Source organism: Hirundo rustica, chromosome 6, assembly GCF_015227805.2.
Source record: "Hirundo rustica isolate bHirRus1 chromosome 6, bHirRus1.pri.v3, whole genome shotgun sequence".
In the NCBI taxonomy this organism is placed as follows: Eukaryota; Metazoa; Chordata; class Aves; order Passeriformes; family Hirundinidae; genus Hirundo; species Hirundo rustica.
The window spans coordinates 58531051-58550413 of NC_053455.1; the positions used below are offsets into that span (position 1 = coordinate 58531051).

At 65.1% G+C, this 19363-nt stretch overlaps 2 protein-coding genes across 2 annotated transcripts; one reads left to right on the forward strand and one right to left on the reverse strand.

Annotated features, from left to right (window-relative positions):
* Positions 1–212: 212 nt before the first annotated feature.
* Positions 213–17361, forward strand: ZDHHC5 (zinc finger DHHC-type palmitoyltransferase 5). Its single transcript, XM_040066579.2, has 12 exons — positions 213–279; positions 5289–6567; positions 11651–11772; positions 12127–12284; positions 12370–12542; positions 12647–12749; positions 13079–13170; positions 13252–13384; positions 13801–13924; positions 14673–14785; positions 14930–15810; positions 16100–17361. The coding sequence occupies exons 2-12, from the start codon at positions 6464–6466 to the stop codon at positions 16257–16259; spliced, it is 2163 nt and encodes a 720-aa protein (XP_039922513.1). The 5' UTR covers positions 213–279; positions 5289–6463; the 3' UTR covers positions 16260–17361.
* On the reverse strand, positions 17093–19358 carry MED19 (mediator complex subunit 19). Its single transcript, XM_040066580.1, has 5 exons — positions 19160–19358; positions 18483–18739; positions 18296–18392; positions 18120–18214; positions 17093–17996 (listed from the first exon to the last, which is right to left on the reverse strand). Exons 1-5 carry the CDS (start codon positions 19356–19358, stop codon positions 17934–17936), a joined length of 711 nt encoding a protein of 236 aa, XP_039922514.1. The 3' UTR covers positions 17093–17933.
* Between the last annotated feature and the right edge of the window lie 5 nt (positions 19359–19363).

Consider the following 19363-nt stretch of genomic DNA (forward strand, 5'->3'; position numbering starts at 1 on the left):
CCGCCCGTTCCCGACCGGTGGCCCCCTCCGGCCCCCGCTGTGGTACGTCCCGCGCACGCGCCCAGCCTCCGGCCGTGGCGCCTCCCTCCGCGGTGCGAGGGCGCCCGCCCGCTCCCCGGCCCCGCGCATGCGCGCCGCCGCTCCCGGGGCGGGCCCGCGGGAGGCGGCCAATGGAGGCGCGCGGGGGGGCGCGGTGCGCACGCGCGCGCGTGACGTCCCGCCCGCCGCAGCCACCGCCGTCCGTGCCCCGGAGCCGCCGCCGCGCGCGGCCTCCTGCCGGTGAGTCACGTGGGCCGCGCCGCCCCGCCGGGACCCCGCCGCTCCGGCGCCGCCGCCGCCGCCTCCCCGACCCGCCCGTCCCTCGCGCCCCTCGCCGGGGCCCGGCCGCGGCCGCCCCCGCCCCGCCGCTGCCCCCGCGGCTCCCCCCCGCGCGCGGTTCGGGCTGCGCCCCGGTGTTCCCCCACCGCGCCGAGAACCCTCCTGCCCGGCAACCCGGCGGGCGCCGACCCTTGCCCGGCCCGCCCCGCTGGCCGCGGCCCCGCTCCGCCGTTCCGCACGGCCGCCCGCCCGACGGTCGCCGTGCCTCTGCACGGGAACGCCGCTTCCTCCTGCCCCGGCTTCCGTGCCCGCGGCCCCGCCGGCGTCGGGGCTTTCTCCCGTGCCGCGGGAGACCGCGGGAGACCGCGGGAGACCGCGGGAGCGGCGGTGCGGGGCTGGCGGGGAGCGGTGCCCCGCGGGCTGGGGCCGCCCCTGCGCACGGGCGCGGGGTGAGCGCGGCGGAGCGGGGCCCGTCCCCGCGGCTGGAGACCGCCCGGGGCCGGGGAGCGGCCGTGGGCTGCCGCAGGGAGCCCGGGGCACCCGTGCGCTGTCCTGCACCCGGCCTGTCCCCGGGGCCCCCGGGAACGCCGTCACCGCGCTGATCTGTGGCACCGGAGCTCGGCCCCTGTGCCGCGGCCGAAGGAGGAACCCTGCTTAGGACGCGGTCCCTTCTCACGGCACGGTGCCTGCTCCCGGATCTGGGGGGGACAGGGGTCCGGACTGGCCTCTCCTCAGAATTCTCGGATTCCCAAACGCCCGAGCTGTGCAGGTCCCCAGCCCCGGGCTTCCACCCACCTCCCCGCGCCTATTCGGGAGGGGATCCACTGCCCTTATGTTCCCCGTGGCTCTGGGAAGTGGTTCCCCCGGATCTGCCGGCTCCCGCCCCGGCACGGAGCTGGATTGGGGCGTTAGGGAAGCAGGATTCTCTGCGCTAGGAGCTGCTCGGGTTTTTTTGGGGCGTGTAAAGCACAACCAGAGCCTTGTCCTGATCAAAGCCAGAGTTATCTTGGAGCCTCTTTCTGAGCTTAATCTGAGCTTAATTTCTGCCCTCCGCCCGGCCCAGGCGCTGCCTTAGCAAGCGCTTATTCCCGTTGGTTCCCGAGGCCAGGAGCCCCATCTGGGAATGGAGAGGGTGGTGATTGGGTGGGTCCAGGGGGAGACCTTGAACTCCCCTGCCAGGAGCCTGCCTGGGGACATTCCCACCTGTCGCTGTGCCCGGTGTCTCCTAACACGGTGACAAGAGGCTGGCACTGTCCTTGCTCGCTGTGGGGCCCGTTGGGACGCGGCCTCAGTGGATAGGGCATTGTTTCTCCTGCCTCGCTCATAAAATGGGGCTAATCCCATGTAAACCAGCGGGACGGGCTGGGGAAGGAGGATGGGAGCAGGGGAAGGCTTGGGCGGGAGATAAGCACAGAGAGATTCCAGCCTTCTGGCTGTCCGCGGTGGAATATTTCTCCATGTTCTGCGTTGATCCTTCTGTACCTCCACATGGGAGAAAGGCAGGTGCGCAGGATGCACCTGGAGCCGAGGGGCAACCAAACATACATTGCTGTGCATCCTCTTTCGGAATTGAGAGCGGGGAAGTGTCCCCAGACTTCCCTGCTGGGGCAGGTGCTCCTGCTTGGTCACAGTGGGGATCTCGCGCTGGCATTGCTCTGGCCACAGCGCCAGGTTTGGGAAAGCTCGCATTTTCTCCGATGGATTTGGGAGTGTGAAGTGTTAACAGGGTGAGCAGAGGGAGCTGCAGAGGGAGGAGAGAATTCCTTGTGCCGTGGATGCCCCTCGCTCACAGTGCCAGGCAGCGAGCTCTGGGGTGGCTCTGTGGGACTCTGGGGTGCAGCTGATCAAAACAAAATGGGAACAGGTAAAGCACATCCCGTCTCCGTGCAGCCCGGGATCTGCCCTGTCTGGGAGTTGCCTCACGTGGAAGGAATTGTTTGTGTGTTTGCCCTGCGCCATGGGAACTCGGCTGGATCGGGCAGGTCGGGAGCTGTGGATCACAGCCAGTGACACAGGTTTGGGAGCCGGTAACCGGGAGGGAACTCCGTCCTGCCTGTGCCGTGGATCCCAGGGATCCCACGAGCCGCACGGTTGATGCCCAGGTGCATTTCCTCCTTCCTGGGCGGGAGCAGAGTGAGGAGCTGAAGTGAGGGAGGAGGAAATGTCGGGAGCTGGGGACACATGTGTCCCCGTCCCAGCAGAGGTGGGGAGGGCCTCAAGCTCCAGAAGGGACAAGCCATGGAGCACCTGGCTACATGTGGGAAGGCTGGAGAGGGGCTGAAGCAGATGAGCAGAGGGGTGGGATACAGGGAAGGAGGAGCAGAGGGCTGGGAGGGGGAGTAAAAGGAGGAAATCAGTGAGGCTTTACAGGGCCTTGACCCAAGAAAAGGAGATGCGGGCTCAAAGAAAGGGAAGGTGGCGGCAGTCGTGCTTGCACATATCCCGAGGGAGGGAATTTGGAGTTAAAAGAAATCCCCAGAAATGGAGACGGAGGAAACAGGAGCAGCTCCCCTGTATGAGTAGAGGGAAACCGCGGAGAGTGGAGATGACTGCTCCAAGGGTGGCTGAGCAGAGCGGAACTGGGAAAGTGCTCCGAAAAGGAGGCGCTGGGATGGGAAAACCAGGTGGAATTTCTGAGGGAGAGGGAAGGGGGAGTGAGCAGTGACACAGGCGCTGGGGGAGGAAGGAGCAGGGCAGGTCTGGAGGAGCAGCAGCGGCAGAGGAGGAGTTGCTGGGCTGGAGTTGGCGGAGGGGAAGGAATGGGAGGCAAGAGCAGAGCCCACGTAGGCCACAGGTAAGCAAGATGAGCTGGGGACTCTTTGGAGCAGGGAAGTCTGTGGTGGCCTTTGCGGATAGGGACAAAGTGGCCAGAGAGACAGAGGATTTGGGGCATAGGTGGAGGGATAGGAAGGGTCAGTTGGCCAGACGTGGGCAGGTTTGTGGGGCTGGGAAAGGGAATGGCTGGGAAAGAGTATGTGTGTTTGGGAGAATCAGGGCCTGAATTAGTGTAATCTGTGGGAATTCGGGGTGGGTTTTCCTTGTGTCTTTCCTGCACCCCTTAAGGATGACAGAGCAGAGATCTCAGCACGCTGTGCTGCGCTTTGACAGCTTCTGCCCGGGCCTCTGCAGCAGGGCTGGGTCTGGAGAATCCTGCGGGGTCTCAGCACGCCAGAGCCATTGGAAGGGATTTCCGGGAGCAGTGTGGTGGCTGTGGGAGCCGGGATGGGCTCAGCAGCCTCCTATTTGATGAGTTGTGGAGTTATTCCAGGTACAGGTGGCTGGAGCAGGGATGCATTTGCATCGCTTCTCGCTGGGCTGTTGCTAATGGCAGCACTGGGGCTCTCCCCCTGCTCATGGGCCTTTCCCATGGGTGCCCGATTCCATGGGGAGCTGGCTCTGGCGTGCACAGCTCTGCAGGGATTGCCCCGTGGAAGGGCTGGAGCACCTGGATCTCTGTCTGGAAGGGCTGGGGCAGAGCAGGGCCACGAGCTGCGTGCCCCTGGATCCCTGCGAGGGCAGGGTGGGGATCTCCGGAGGAGGAATTATCAGGGAACAGCTCCTTCTGCCTGGCAGCGTCTGTTTGAACCCGAGGTGTGGCCGTGCCTCCATGGCGGAGCGTTCAAAGGGCCGGCTGCTCTGGGAGCAGATTGCTCCTGCTAAAGCAATCAGCCATGATGTCAGGCCTGGACTTCCGATAGCCCATCCCTGGAATTGCTGTTGGGCTCGGCTCTGTGGGGTGTTGGGCTCTTCCCCGAACAGGCAGAGCGGGGCTGGGAAACCGCTGCTCTCCAGGGAACTCTGTCCCTGCTACGGAAAACAGCTTTCCCTGGTGTTACTGTTCAATTTGCTCCACTCAGGAGCTGCTGCCAGGTGAAACCTGCACGTTCCCGGCCGGGCAGAGCGTTTGGCCCCACGTTTCCTCTCACTCCCAAGGGCAGGGGAAGCTTGGGGTGGGAAGCTGAGCTTCGGTCCTGCAGCGGCCGAGCGGCGGGAGCGGTTCCCGGGTGAGTCAGCCGGGGTGGCTGACGCCGTGAGCCGGGGCTGGACCCACTCGGTGGTAACGCATCCTTGTCATTAAACCTGCCTTTAATTGGGAGCCGCAGCTCTCCCAGCCTTCACCTGCGTTTAGTCAGTGCTGGAGAGCTCCCTGCCCACCCCGAAGGAGAAATTGGGGAGGCAGAGAAAGCTGGAAGGGAGAAAGGAGTGAGCTGTAAAGCTCCGCTTGGACCCGCGGTGCCGTGGAGGCAGTGAGGGGAGGGTTGGTGACAGACGGTGACAAGGTGAGGAGTGGTGGCTGTGGCAGCAGGAACTGGTGGGATAGGAGGGATGATGGGCTTGGGGCCGGTCGGGGCCATGGGCAGGGACACCTTCCACTAACCCAGGTTGCTCCAAGCCCCATCCAGCCTGGCCTTGGACATTTCCAGGAATGTGGCATCCACGGCTCCTCTGGGCAACCCGTACCACGGCCTCACCACCCTCACAGGGAAGAATTTCTTCCCAATATCCCGTCTAACCCTGAGCTCTGTCATTTCAAATCCACTCCTCCTTGTCCTGGCGAGACAGTTCCTGATGAGTCCAGAGCTGCAAAGGCCACCTCCGATCATGGGATTGTTGTTTTCCATAGGCCTCTCCTGTCTCCTGCCTTCCAGGGAAAGGGGTGAGATTCCTGGACGTTTTTTCCTCCTGTGGTCTCCACCTTAAGTCCCAGAGCCTCTGCTCAGCCCCTGCCCCTCAGGGAGCCAGCACTCGCTGATGCTGGGATTTGAGCCGGAGCTGCAGGCAGGAGTTCATGGAGTCCCTCCAGGGCTCAGGGTGGGTTTCTCGGTGGTAGAGGGGGTGGTTTGGAGTTCCTGCAGCAGCCAGTGCCCCTGGGCTGGGACGGGAGACGCCACGGCCAGGCTGCCCTGAATAATGACAGCCGGCTCCATCCCTTCCCTCGCCATGCTAATTTCTGTCCTTGTTTTTTCCAGGTGAGCTGTGGCGCACCGGACCTCGGGTTTTAATGGTTTTACGTAGTTTTGTTTTTAAAAGACGGACGGATGGATGAATGAAGGAGGATTTTAACGAAGAAAGGGGGAGGAAGAAATGGAGCCGTTCAGAACAAACTGAGGTTTCCCCTGGCACCGCCTGGGCCATGGGTGAGACAGAGCTGCTGAGCACCACTTCCACCCTTTGGTGTCTGCTGGGGTTGTGAAGGCGCACCCCGAACACCCCATTCCCGTTCACCTGCTGGGAAATGGTTGCTGCAGAGAAGATCTAGTGAAATTCCCGTCGCTCCCCAACCGCCAAGTGGATACTGAGCCCATGGAAGGGCCTGGGGGGTCAGGAGAAAGGAGCAAGTAGGAAAGCCCACAATCCGCCAGACCTTCCCCTCCGCCCCCCTCGAAAGAAAGGATTTACAGCTCAACCTTGCACCAGCTGTTCCTCGGCTTTAACAGACAAGAGAGAAATAAATAAAATTAAACGGCCACCGCCAGCCAGCCCCAGATCCCGGTGAAATCAGGGAGAGTGTTTCCGTGACCCCTCCAGCGAGAGGAGGAGGAGGAGGCACAGCAGCTCCGTGAGGAAGCTGGGATTGCTTGGAGACCACCCCCTCCTCCCGTGCAGCACCGGGGGCTGCGGCACAGCAGAGGAGGATTAAAAAGGAGCAGTGGCTTCCCTGAGGCTCCCGGAGTGGCTTTTTTGCAAGGAGTTTGCTGATCCTGTGCTCTTCTCGGGCTGCTGGCAGGCTGGGAAGCGCCCTGCCCGAGCCTGGGGAATTCCCTCCTTTCAGAGCCTGCTTGTAGGAGTCCTGCTCCCTGTGGGCTGCTGCCTGGACTGAGCCTGGGAAGGGCTCTCAGCATTCCCGCTCCAACGGTTGTCCTAAACCCAAACCCCCTTCTCTGTTGTGAATTTTTAATGTTTTTAACCCTCCTTCCCTGCGCCTGTGAGCTCTCACGGGGCAGAGCTTAAGAGTGGGCTCCTCTCCTGGGCCTCCTGCTCCAGAGCCTTCTCCGGACCGTCCGCCCCGCTCGGAACTTGCCCCAGGAGCAGGCGCGGGGGCAGGGTAGGGGTCAGTCCCTGTCCCCCTCCCCTTCTCATCCTGCTCTGAGTCCCCTGGGGCCTGGGCTATGCTGCGGGGCGGACCCCCCACCACAGCTCCAACATGCCAGCAGCCTCCGGAAAGAGATTCAAACCCAGCAAGTACGTCCCGGTCTCCGCTGCTGCCATCTTCCTAGTGGGAGCCACCACCCTCTTCTTCGCCTTCACGTGAGTCCCAGCTGCTCGGCCAGAGCGGGGCGGGCCAGCGAGGACAGGGGAGAGGAGCTGGGATTTCCTCCCAGAGGGAAGGAAAGGGGGATATTGTGCTCCGGGCGCCGCAGCCGCGGCGGGAGCCCTTTCACTCCGTGAGTTTTCCCAGGGGAAGCCGCGTGCTGGCACTCCTGGTGAGGCAGCGCTCGGCTCCGGGTCAGCCGGGTTGGGAACTGGTTTGTGACCTGCGGGTGGAAAACGCGTGGATCACTTTCTCCTCTGGAGCCAGGCGAGGTGGATCGGTGGGCTGGGACAGGACACGTGTTATTTTTAGTTTCGTCATCGATTTGTGAGCCGCAAAGGAAAGTTCAGGGAGGAGAACTCTGACCCCTGTGCGGATCACTCGCTGTGTTCTGGCCCCTGCCCCTGGGGCAACGAGGGTTCCGTGTCCCTGGAGAGGGCCCCAGGGAAATGGCCAGCAGGTCACTGGGGCCTCGGGGGGCCCACTGGGCTGGAAGGTGGTGCTGGGTGCTAGAGAGGCGTGGTGACATCCCTGGGCTGCTGCTCTTCCCCGCCTGGAGACACGTGCCTCGGTGACGTGCCCAGGGGGGTGACAGGCGTGGGAGCAGAACCCCGAGGTGCTGAGGGAGCCCGGCAGAGAGTGGCTCAGCGGGGCTGGCACCACGGCACAGCGTGCCAGGCAGGAAAGCCAGAGCACGGCAGCTGGAATGGCTTCCAAATCCTGCAGGGCATCCCCGGGGTCTCAGCGGGGATGTGTTTGGGGTCCTGGCTTCAGGGAGCCTCTCCCACTCCCTGGGGTTTTCCTGCTGTGGCCACAGGAGTCAGCTGGAGCTGCGGGAGGCCGAAGGGACGGGTGCCGTGGCTGCTGCCGCTCCCCGGGAAGGAGCTGTTGGTGGCGGGAAGGTCACCGTGGCTTTGGCAGCCGCCGGGCAGGGACGGGGGAACTCTCTGACCAAAGAGGGGCGCGGGGCTGGTTCGCCCTGCCCAGCTGGCAGTGTCACTCAGCAGCGTGTGGCCGTCCCCCGCTGGGACACCGAGCCATCACCAGGCTCCCAGGCTCGGGGCTTGGCTGCTCCGGGCTGCCAGACGCCTGTGGAAGTCGCTGACTGTCGCTCCCGTGCCAGGGGGATGAAGGAGGCGCAGAGGGAGCGGGCGGTGCCGCCCCGTGGGTGACCTTAGGGGACAGGCCGGCTCTCTTTTGGCACGGCGGCTGCCGGACAGCTGGACCCCGAGCCCATCCCGGCCACGGGCGCGAGCAGCGTCGGCAGCAGCCGCTTATCAGCGGGCGGTGAGAGGCAGTGCCGGAGCCGGCGCCGTGGAGCAGGTTTGGCCGGGGCAGGGACACCTGGGCAGGTCGCTGTAATTGCAGGTCAGCGGTGTTGTTTATCCTTCTTCAGAACATCCCATTAAACCCCGGGAACAGCACTCACACGGGGCTCGGCCGTGCGGGATGTCTCCCTTGGGACAGCCTCCGCCTGGCGCTGGAGCAGATGTGGGGCTCGAGGTTTGTCTCCTGCGTGGTCCTGGGGGCTGCTGAGCCCCTTCCCACTGTCGGCATCCAACCTAAGGCTGATCCTTTGGGAAGTGCAGTGGGAGCTGTGAGGGCGGGCTCTGGGGGGCCTCCCCCGAGCAGGGAGCTGCCAGGCATCGGCAGGGCTCTCGAGGCTCCAACTGTGTTGCTTCCAGCCTATCCGCTGGATGCTTTTTGGTCCATCCAGGATTTGTATCTCTGGGCCAAGAACTCTCTTTGATTGATTAATTTAATTAGGAGCTGCTGCTGAGCCCGTGGCCGTGGAAATGAGGGAAGGGCAGCAGGAGAGGGATGTTCCTGCCTCCCCCTGGGATGCTGGCTCTCAGTCAGGTGCTGATTTAGGATGGAAATTCCCCCTTGGGGTCCATTTGTCCATTGCTGCATCTCCCCACTGGCCGGTGCCAGCTCCTGGTGCAGCAGGCTCTCAGGTTCCCTGTCCCCTCCTGGGGCTGGCAGTGCCACTGGGACACAGTGTCATCCCCGCACCCAGTCAGATCCAAACTTGTGTGAGGGTCAGGGTGAGCCGGGATTGTGTTTGTGCCGAGGCCTTTGGAGAGCCCGTGGGTCAGAGCCCCAGGGAAGAGGCAGGGAGGGAAGGCTGTGCCTGGGAGAGTGCAGGGGATGAGGGGCTGGGGAGGGGGATACCAGCGGGGAAGGACAGGCTTCTCCAGGCACGACTGGTAGCATCCCGGTGTGACTCATGGTGCCCGAGGTTTCCCAGGTCCTCTCATGTGCTGCCAGGGACAAGTCCCGACAGCTCCTCTGGCCGTGAGCGTGTTGCATCCCGATCCCGAGGGGGAACCCGGCGGGTGCTGCGGGACCTGCGTGGCCAGGTGAGGTGAGGAGCCTCCCTCCTGCTCCAGCTCCTGCTCCTGCTCCTCCTGCCCTGTGTGCCCCCGGGTCGAGGCAGGGCCTGCAGCCCTGCACTCACCGTTCAGGAGAGCAAAAGGCAGGAACACATCGCTCTCCTGATAAGGAGGTTCCCTCGGGGATGGGCAGCACCTTTGCTCCCTGTGGAGGATCCTGATCCCTCCCACGGGTGGGGATGGTCCCAGCAGGTGACTCCCTGCCTTTGGGGTCACCGGCAGGGTGCCCACTGGAGGGTCTGGCTCTGTGGGGATGGTGTTGTGCTCGCCCTGGCCCGTGAATCCCATCCAGGGGGTCTTGTCAGTGTGGCTGAGCCCAGGGACCCGCTGGGCGCTGTCCTGCCCCGGCAGCTCTGTGTCCCTCCAGGAAGGGCTGGCTGCCAGGACAGCACAGAGGTGTTCCCTTCCCCTGGCGCTTCCCTCTCTGCCTGCCCCAGAGCTTTCTGAGGCGGCTGGATCCTTCCCCGCCTCCCTGGGCTCTGTCTCTCCGGATCCAGGCTGTGTGCTTGGCTCAGCCCGGCTGTTGGCTGTTCCCCGTGTGGGATGGCTGCCCGGGCATGGGTCTTCCTGGCTCCCCTCCATCTCTTTCAAACAAAGGTTTGGGCTGGGATTTCCTTTCCTGGAAAGAGGAGCTCCTTCCGCAGGGTTTCTGGAAGGGCATTTCCTATTTTTAGGGCTCCTCTGAGCCCCCTGGCCCTCTCTGTCCAGCAGAGAGCAGAGCCAGGGGGGCTTGCCTCAAGTGGAGCAGGAGTTCAGCTCAGGGACATGGGGTCCTTGCTTCTGGTGCGTCCTCGCTCTCTACACCCCCCTGACAGGAGGGTGTGGCCAGGTGAGGTTGGGCTCTTCTCCCAGGGAACAAGTGATGGGACAAGAGGAAGCGACCTCAGGTGGTGCCAGGAGAGATTTAGTTTGGATGTTGTGGAAAATTTCCTCATGGAAGGGGGTGTTCGGCCCAGGGTGGTGGTGGAGTCACCAAAAAACATGTGGCTGTGGCACCTGGGGACATGGTTCAGTGGTGGCCCTGGCAGTGCTGGGGAAGCAGTTGGAATCAGTGATCCTGGAGGGCTTTCCCAGCCCGACAATTCTGTGATTCCGCGACTCTGTGATCCTTCCCTTGCTTGGCTTGTGGCCAGGTGCTGTCACATAGGTCCTGTCCCTCCAGCGCTGTCCTCCGAGGGTTTTGGGGCACAGATTGGAGAGGAGCACTCCTCTCCAGCCCGTCCCAGCTGCAGAGAATCCGCCTGGCTGGCTTCCAGCCGAGGCGGCAGGGCCGGCATGGCCGGTGCCGCTGGAGGAGCCGCTCCCCAGCCCGGGGCAGAGCTCGGGGGGCTGGGCCGGGAGATCCATCCCGGGAGATGCCGGCCTGACACGGAGCAGGGAGGCAGTGCCCAGGGTGCCCAGCAGGGCTGCGGAACGATGTGAGGCAGAGGCTTTGGGGAAGGTGGTTTGCAGGAGAAGCCTGATGTAGTGTGTGGGGCCTGGAGCGGCCAGAGAGGAGGAGGAGGAGGAGGAGGAAGAAGAGGAGTCTGCTGGGGTGGCTTGGCCCTGCTGTGCTCCTTGCCAGCCATGGGTGTCCTGCCACCAAAAGTCTGCCCTCCTGCTCTCACCCCTGCGCCTTGTCCCGTGAGAGCAGGTCCCACTGATGATTCCCACCTTCCCTGGGGCGCGGAGTGGTGCCCGGTGCTGGCAGCGCCCTGCCCGCCTCACCCTCCGTGCTGCCAGGTGCGTGCCGGAAGGGTGTGCCCGCTTCTCCTGCCCTGCCCGGGGCCGCTGCCCCGGGCACAGCTGCTGCTCCTCACCCCGGGGTGCCCCCCTGCCCTCCTCAGGGCCCTGAACTGGGACAGAGCCCTGCACCGAGGGCTCGTTCCCAGCTGGAGCCTTGCCATGGCTCACCCGGCGATGGGACCCGTCCCGGTGGGTGGTGGTGGAGGAGGGGACAGGGCCAGCGCCTGCCCCTTCACCCCGGCCCGGGGGGGATTACGGCGCTGGCACCATATGTCACCCTGCCCGCCCGGCCCCGCGCTGCTCCGGCCACCTAAATCCATCGGCACTTAGCCCGGTGGGGGGAAGAGAGGGACAGATGCTGCCCTAGATCTGTGGGATTAAATCCCAGCAGCAAAGCAGATTAGGGAATTACGCTGGCGCCTGCAAGGGGGAAGCCCGCTGTCCCGAGCCCTCCCGCTGGGGCAGGAGGGAGCAGGGTGATTCCCTCACTGCGCTCCCGTGGGCCTCTTGGAGGAGCTGGGTGCTGCCCAGGGTCCCCATGTCCTGCTGGAGCTGTCTCTGGGATGTGAGGAGCATGAGTGGCTCTGGAGGCACCAGAGCTGGTGCTGGTTTCACGTCCCCTTACAGGGTCCCCTCTGCCCCCGAGCAGCTGGTGTGGCACAGGGACGACAACATCCAGGTGCTTTCTGGCAGACCCCCTGGGTGCTCCCCATGCCATTGGCCTGCTTTTCCCTGTTCCCAGCATCACGGCTCTGTGGGGCCTCCCAAAGGGGAATTTTGCTCCCTGATGGATGCCTGGAGTACGTCCTACAGTGGCCCCCAGGTGCTCCCCAGGCTGGGGTCGGGATGTGCTCCAGTTTGGGTGTGGGATGCACTGCCAGGAGCCCCCAGGACAGTGGGAGGTGGCGGGAGCGGCACCAGTGAGGGTCCGAGGGTCTCACGGCTGCCATTCCCGCAGGTGCCCGGGGCTCAGTCTCTACGTGTCCCCAGTCATCCCCGCCTACAATGCCGTCGTCTTCCTCTTCGTGCTGGCCAACTTCAGCATGGCCACCTTCATGGACCCGGGCATATTCCCACGAGGTGAGTCCGGCTCCGGCCGGGAAGAGCTGCCTCCTTGCACCCTTCCTGGGAGGTAAAGGGGAATTCTGGGTTCCAAAAGACCGGCGAGGAGCCTTCATCACCCTGCCCGGTGGGATCGGGCAGTGACAGTGCCACAGGGATGGCATCTCTGGGTTCAGTGCCCCGCGTTGGGTCCCTGGGGCTCAGGCAGTGTCAGGATTCCAGGGCAAGGCCTGGGAGAGCCCCCCCCGGCCTGTGTCTGGGGGTCCCTGGCTGTCCCTGTGCCGGGTGACGGGAAGGTGATGCCGGGAGCCTTCGGCTCGGGCGGGCAGGGGCTGGCTGGGACCTGATGCCACGCCGGGGTGTCCCCGTCAGCTGAGGAGGACGAGGACAAGGAGGACGATTTCCGGGCCCCGCTGTACAAGACGGTGGAGATCAAGGGCATCCAGGTGCGCATGAAGTGGTGCGCGACCTGCCGCTTCTACCGCCCGCCCCGCTGCTCCCACTGCAGCGTCTGCGACAACTGCGTGGAGGTGAGGAGCCGCCGGGGCCCCCGCCAGCCCCCCACGGGGCAGAGAGCCCCGCGAGCACCCCCTCACCGTGCCCCATCCCCGGCAGGAGTTCGACCACCACTGCCCCTGGGTCAACAACTGCATCGGGCGGCGCAACTACCGCTACTTCTTCCTCTTCCTGCTGTCGCTCACCACGCACATCATGGGCGTCTTCGGCTTCGGGCTGCTCTACGTCCTCTACCAGGTGGAGGAGCTCTCCGGCGTCCGCATGGCCGTCACGTATCCTCCTGGGCCGAGGGCGTGGGCAGGGGGCGGTGGGCTCTGGGGACGGTGCGGTGCGGTGCTGAGCGGGGCCGTGGCTGCTCCTTAGCTGGCTGTGGCAGGATGGTGGTGATGTGCGTGGCTGGGCTCTTCTTCATTCCCGTCGCTGGCCTGACGGGCTTCCACGTGGTGCTGGTGGCCAGGGGCCGCACTACCAACGAACAGGTACGTCCCGGGGAGCACGGCGGGGACTGCCTGCCTAGCCAGGCCACCTATGGATACATTTTGGGATTTCCCAGGAGAGCATGGGTGTGGATTATAGCTGGGGGACTTAGAGCACAGGGTGACTGCGGGGCAGTGCAGTCAGAGGATGGAGCTAGGCGGGCACTTCTGGGGCCCAGGAGGTGAAATTGAGGTGACCCTACCCCCCTCAAGGGTAGCTGAGCACTGAAGCAGGGACTAGGAAAAGGAGCGGGATCTCGGAGTATCTCCATCCTGGGGGGTTGTGCTGAGGGAGCTGGCACGGCTGGCTGTGACACTCCTTTGTCCCGCAGGTGACGGGCAAGTTCCGCGGAGGCGTCAATCCCTTCACCAACGGTTGCTGTAAGAATGTCAGCCGGGTCCTCTGCAGCTCCCCGGCCCCCAGGTGAGCCTGGCCTCTGCACCCCTGGAAAAGCTGCTCCATCCTGGGCTGCAGGCCGTGACCTTCCTCCCACCCCCTCCCCAGGTACCTCGGGCGCCCAAAGGCCGAGCAGACGGTGCTGGTGCGACCCCCATTCCTGCGGCCCGAGGTGTCAGACGGTCAGATCACTGTCAAGATCATGGACAATGGTATCCAGACAGAGCTGAAAAGGACGAAGGTGAGGAAGGTGGGGACCAGCGCTGTCTGCGCTGGGGCCCTCCACGGAGCCCAGGGGTGCAAGCCTGCATCCGTGAGTAGAGAACCGAGTGAGCCTGGTCACGTTCCCTGTCCCCCTCCTTGTCTCGTTCGTGTCCCCGTGGGATGGGAACTGTCCCCGTCCCACGTGGCAGTGACCACAGTGAGGCTTTGTCCCCCCCATTGCCCTTACTGCTCCCATCCTTCCCCACGCAGCACCCTCTGGAGGCTCCCCCTCCTTGGCACTTCCAGCACCCACCTGGGGCCCGCGCCGCCCCCTGTTCTGTCGGATGGCCCGGGAGGCAGCGGGAGCCCCCAGCGCCGCCGTCCGTGCCCTGCCAGCCCGGGGGGGCTGAGGCCTCGGCCCCTCCTGACCCCGCCCGCGCTTTGTCTCTGCAGTCCAAGGGGAGCCTTGAGGTGACGGAGAGCCAATCTGCTGACGCCGAGCCGCCACCCCCACCTAAGCCCGACCTCAGCCGCTACACGGGCCTGAGGACACACTTAACCCTGGCCACCACTGAGGGTAAGGAGGGCACCAGGGTCCTGGCAGCCGCTGGGAGGGGAGCCCAGGGCTGCACCAGGCGGGCCAGGAGCCAGGGCCATAGGGCAGACCTGGAGCACGTCAGCATTCCCGGGCCGGTGTGTGTGGCCCCTTGCACTTGGAGAAGCCTGCGGGATGCTCACAGTCAGCTCTGCTCTGCGGGAGGCCAAGCCAGCACGGCGCTGTCTGGAGCCACCGGGAGCTGTGCCTTGCAGCCTCGGCGCTGCCAGGATGGAGGAGGCAAAGTGGTGGCGGGCCTGGCTCAGCGGCACAGAGCGTCTGTGGCCGGCTCCGCGTGGGCCTGGCCGGAGGTGGGATGTGATGGGCAGAGCCTGTGGCAGCTGCTTTCTGCGGCAGCTGGAGACCCCGCAGCTCTCCCGGCCCTGCCTGGGCTCTGCTGCCCGGCCCTGCTGCCCGCTGAGGGCTGTGGTGCGGTGTGTGTGTGTGTCCCATTGAGCGCCCTGACACCCCCGTGCCGTGCACCCCCAGGGTGTCACCCAGCCGGGGCTGCCGCAGGGGCAGGGAAGTGCCAGCCCCACGCGTGTGGCTGTGGGGACAACCTTTCCTCCCGGTCTGTGTCTCCCACCCCGGTGCACCTCCCCTCCAGCCCGTCCTTCCCACCTTGGTCCGTCCGCCCCAGGCTCCGAGCCGGTTCTCGGGCAGGGAGGGCGGGGCTGGGCGCGTTCCTTGCCCGCAGCCCCCCTGAGCGTGCCCCTCTCTCCCGGCGCAGACAGCAGATTGCTAGGCAAGGACAGCCCCCCGACTCCCACCATGTACAAGTACCGGCCCGGTTACAGCAGCAGCAGCAGCTCGGCGGCCCTGCCCCATTCCACCAGCGCCAAGGTGAGGCTGAGCCCGGAGCGGGGGACCAGCCCCGAGGGGATGCCACCCCATTCCTGGTGCAGGAAGGGTTTAGGGGGTGCGTTGGGAGCTCCGCAGGAGCTCCGCGGTCGTTCTGTGGGTAACTGCTGCCCCTCTACCCCTCAGCTGAGCCGAGTGAACAGCCTGAAGGAGCCCAACTCCATCTGCGACAGCGGCCACAAGCCCAGCTACCGCTCGGAGCCGAGCCTGGAACCAGAGAGCTTCCGCTCGCCCACCTTTGGCAAGAGCTTCCACTTCGACCCTCTCTCCAGTGGCTCCCGCTCCTCCAGCCTCAAGTCGGCCCAGGGCACGGGCTTTGAGACGGGCCACCTGCAGTCCATCCGCTCGGAGGGCACCACCTCCACCTCCTACAAGAGCCTGGTGAACCAGACGCGCAACGGCAGCCTCTCCTACGACAGCCTGCTCACGCCCTCCGACAGCCCCGACTTCGAGTCGGTGCAGGCGGGCCCGGAGCCCGAGCCGCCGGTGGGCTACACCTCGCCCTTCCTGTCGGCCCGCATCGCCCAGCAGCGAGAGACCGACCTGCACGGCCGCTTCGCCAGCGCCGCCTCCCCCAAGCACGCGGCGCCGCGCGATCCCTCGCCCGTGCGCTATGACAATCTCTCCCGCCACATCGTGGCCTCCATCCAGGAGCGGGAGAAACTGCTGCAGCAGCCGCCGGCCCCGGGCCGGGAGGAGGACGCGGGGCTGGCGGACTCGGGCATCCAGTCGACGCCGGGCTCCGGCAACGCACCCCGCACCAGCTCCTCCTCGGACGATTCGAAGCGCTCGCCCCTGGGCAAGAACCCGCTCACCCGCCCGGCCCTGCCCCGCTTCGGCAAGCCCGAGCCCCCCCCGGCGCTGCGGGTGCGCTCGCTGGGCTCCCCCGACCAGCCCGCCGCCCCCCACCTGGGCAAATCCGTGTCTTACAGCAGCCAAAAAACAGCCTCCCAGGCCGGCGGCCCCGAGACTGAGGAGGTGGCCTTGCAGCCCTTACTGGCACCAAAGTGAGTACTCCGATGGCACGGGGGTGCCCGTGGCCTGTGGGGGAGCCTCGCCCCGTGTTCCTCCGAGCCCCTGGGGCAGCAGAACAGCCCTCTCCCTGAGGAGAGATGCTAGGGAAGAGCAAAAGAAATCTTCCCGCTCCTCTCAGAACAGAGCCTTGGTCACCCGGCGGGCCCCTCGGGATCTGGAGCGGGTGCTGGTGGTCCCTGGGGAGGGCGTGGCTGTGGCAATGCTGGGTGCCAGTGTCCTCTTCCCCTCTGCTGACCCCATGTCTGCGCTTCCTTCCCGCAGGGACGAGGTGCAGATGAGAACGGCCTACAGCAAGTCCAACGGGCAGCCCAAGAGCCTGGGCTCGGCCCCGCCGGGCCCGGTGCCCCTCAGCAGCCCCACCCGCGGAGGTGTCAAGAAGGTCTCGGGCGTGGGGGGCACGACCTACGAGATCTCGGTATGAGGGGCAGAGCTGCCGCCCCCTCCCCTCCTCCCCGGCGGCCCCCAGAGCCCCGCCGCAGCCAGACCAGAAGCTTGTGGACTCCCGGGAGAGCCGGGCGGGGCCCCCCCTGCTCCTCCCTCTGCCCCCCAGGCCAGGGGGGCTGCACACACGCGCGGGGGGCTCGGGGAGGGCTCGGGGAGGGGCCGCAGCCCCGGCACCGCCTCGGCTGCGCCAGCCACTTGTGGGCCTTGTGCAATCACCCGCTCGCCTGGCGTGGTAGGAACGGATTGTTTTTAAACCAGAATACTTTTTTTTATTATTATTATTGTTACGGATTCTATTTTTTTTCTCTTTCCGAGTTACCAGGTGTGTGTATATATAAATATCTATATATATAAATATAAATATTAAAAAAAAAAAAAAAAAAAGGAAGCAGAAATTATATATCTTACCCAGAGAGAGGAAGAAACTACCCTGCTCAGGGCCTGGGCCGCCCCCACCTTGTCCCTGTCCCCAAAGGAGGGACGTAGGGCTGCCTCCTGCACCCAGGGAAGGAGCGGTGGTAGGTGCCGGGTGTCACTGTTCCCTCCCTGAAGGGTGCCAGGGTACCCATCCTCAGATGCTCCTCTCCCTGATCTGTGGTGTCTGCAGCCTCCAGCCCCCTTTGGGGGGGCCCGGGGAGTAGGCAGGGTGGGGGCAGTCCCCCCACAGCCCCAGCCTGAGCTGGCACAGTGTCCCCAGCATCCCCCGCCCGCAGTTTTTGCTCTTTGTTCTCTTTCCCCGGGGGCTGTGGTCGGTGGGGGGGGTTGTTGGTTTTGTTGCCTTTTTTTAAATTTCTGTTAATGATTCCGAGGAGGTTTCTCGCTGTCGCAGGGGTGTTTTTATTTCTGCTCGCTCGGGGGAAGAGGCAGGTGCATCCCCGGAAAGCAATATTTTCTCATCACATGCCAAAAAAAGCGCAGCCAAGGAGCCCTGTGTGCTCCCCGTCCCCAAAGCCCTGCCGGCACTACCGGACTCTTTCTCTACAGCAATAGCTCCCGTGGCCCCGCACAGCCACGCCAGGGTTTTTTTATTATTATCATCCATTTTAAAAACGAGGAATAAAAGGATATTTAATGAGCCACCCCGGGGCCGTGCGTGTGCTTTGTTTGGCGTCCAGGGATGGAGCGGCCCCTCCAGGGCTCCTGATCCTCGGGGTCTCGGCCTTCCCCCCAGTCCCGAGGGAGAGAGAGAGAAAGGGGTAAGAGCTGAGCCTGGCCCAGTTTGGGGGAGGCACCGCCTTGAGGCACACTCTGCTCCCACAGAAGGTAAGGATTTTCCGGGCATGGGAAACGCAGCTCCAGGGAAGGTGTCGTGGGTGCTGGTGAGGATTGGGAGCCAAAGGAGGGTACCCCACACGCTGCAGGGACACCTTGGCTGGGGCTCCTCCGTTACAGCTGAGGGTCACAGCAGCCACGGCCACCAGCCCCTCCTCAGAAGAGACTTTAAAAGGTGACTAAGAAAGAAGCTTTGATGCTCCAGGTTCTTCAGGTACAAAAGCCCGAGGTCAGCACCCACAGAGTCCGTGCCCCTGGTCCTGGGGGGCTGCAGGGGTGTCCTCTTAGCCAGGGGCACAGGCCAGCCCCAGTGTCCCTGGGGTCAGCCTGGGGCTGTTCCCATGGGCTGGGGGATCCCCAGGGTGTCACCGGCGTGGCCTCACCGTAAGCTGCTGCTGGCCTGGGAGCTGCCCACCCCCGGGTGCTCTGGGCTGTGCCGGTTCTGCAGAAGAAGGACAGACAGAACCTGTGAGAGCTGGTGGGCAGCAGCCCCTCAGGGATGGCCGCTCACGGAGCCCCTCAGGAGTCCACGGGCTGGGCACTGGAACCCAGCCTTGCCACTCACCTTCTTTTTCTTCTTCTCTTTCTTCTTCCTCTTCCGCTCCGGATCCTCCTCTTTTTTCTTCTTTTTCTTCTTGTGGTCGGAGTCCGAGGGGGTTTCTGGAGGAGCGGAAGCGCCTGATGAGCCAGTGCCCTGCCGGTGCTGAAGGGGAGGAGGGGGGCAGCTGCAGCAGCCCTTACCTGGGGGGACGGGGTCCTGCGTACGGCTCTGTTTGTGCTTGTGCTTGTTCTTCTTCTTAGGTGGCTGGATGTGCATCAGCCGGCACTGCTCGGGCAGCTGTGGACAAAAGGGGAGAAAAGGGGCTGGTCAGGCCACGCCGGGCTCCTCCCACCCCCCCCCCTCCCGGCTCCCAGCCCCGGGGCTCACCGGGCCGGCGTGCAGGCGGAAGCCGGTCAGCATGGCACCCGTGAGCGGGGTGAAGGAGCTGCCACAGATAGGCGGCTTCTCGATGAGCGAGCGCAGGCTGCTGCTGTCGTGGGAGCCGGGCAGGTCGATCATGCCGGGCAGGTCGGGGAGGAAGTTACTGAGCTTCTCCTTCACCTTCTTCCCGCAGAATTTGTTGTAGGCGTGCTCCAAGTTATAGTGTGTGATCAGGTTGGTGCTGCCCGTCAGCTCCGTAGTGCCTGTGCGGCCGCGGGAGCAGATGGGCACGGGGAAACGCCCCGACATCACCCCAGGCCCCTCTCCCGAGCCGCGTTTAGGCTCCGGGGACCCCGCATCCCCCCAGCACCGGGATCTCCGGGCCCTCTCCTCAGCCGTGCCCAGGCCCCGGGATTCTTATAACACCTGCACCCCACAGCACCGGGATCTCCGAGCCCTCTCCTCAGCCGTGCCCAGGCCCCGGGACTCCCTGCACCCTCCCAGCACCGAGATCTCCGGGCCCGGGGACCCCCCGCCGCCCACTTCCCCACCGGACCGCGCGTTCATGGCCCCGCCCCCGCAGGCTCATTGGCTGACGGCGCCGTCAGTTCCCCCCGCGGCCGCGTTTCGCCGCGCTGACTGGTCGAGTCCGGCACCCGCCCCGCCCCGCGGCCCGCCCGCACCTGGCAGCTCCCGCAGCAGGTAGAAGGGGCCGCCGGCGGCCTTGCGGGCCGCGTCCTCGCCCGGCGGCGGCGCGGCGGCCGAAGCGGCGGGCGGAGGTGCGGCTCCGGCACCCGGCGCCTTGGCGGGCCCGAATCCGAGCGCGGCGGCGGCGGCGGGCGGCGGCTCGGCCGCGCCGAACAGCGCCGAGAAGTTCTCCATGTTCC

Excerpts from the sequence above, each read along its gene's own strand:
- ZDHHC5 (XM_040066579.2), top strand. The coding sequence starts at position 6,464 with ATGCCAGCAGCCTCCGGAAAGAGATTCAAACCCAGCAAGTACGTCCCG. Across the intron at positions 11,773-12,126 it reads CCCGGGCATATTCCCACGAG|CTGAGGAGGACGAGGACAAG; the intron begins GTGAGTCCGGCT and ends TGTCCCCGTCAG. Across the intron at positions 13,385-13,800 it reads CAGAGCTGAAAAGGACGAAG|TCCAAGGGGAGCCTTGAGGT; the intron begins GTGAGGAAGGTG and ends TTGTCTCTGCAG.
- MED19 (XM_040066580.1), bottom strand. The coding sequence starts at position 19,358 with ATGGAGAACTTCTCGGCGCTGTTCGGCGCGGCCGAGCCGCCGCCCGCC. Across the intron at positions 18,215-18,295 it reads GCAGGACCCCGTCCCCCCAG|AAACCCCCTCGGACTCCGAC; the intron begins GTAAGGGCTGCT and ends CCGCTCCTCCAG. Across the intron at positions 17,997-18,119 it reads AAGAGAAGAAGAAAAAGAAG|AACCGGCACAGCCCAGAGCA; the intron begins GTGAGTGGCAAG and ends CTTCTTCTGCAG.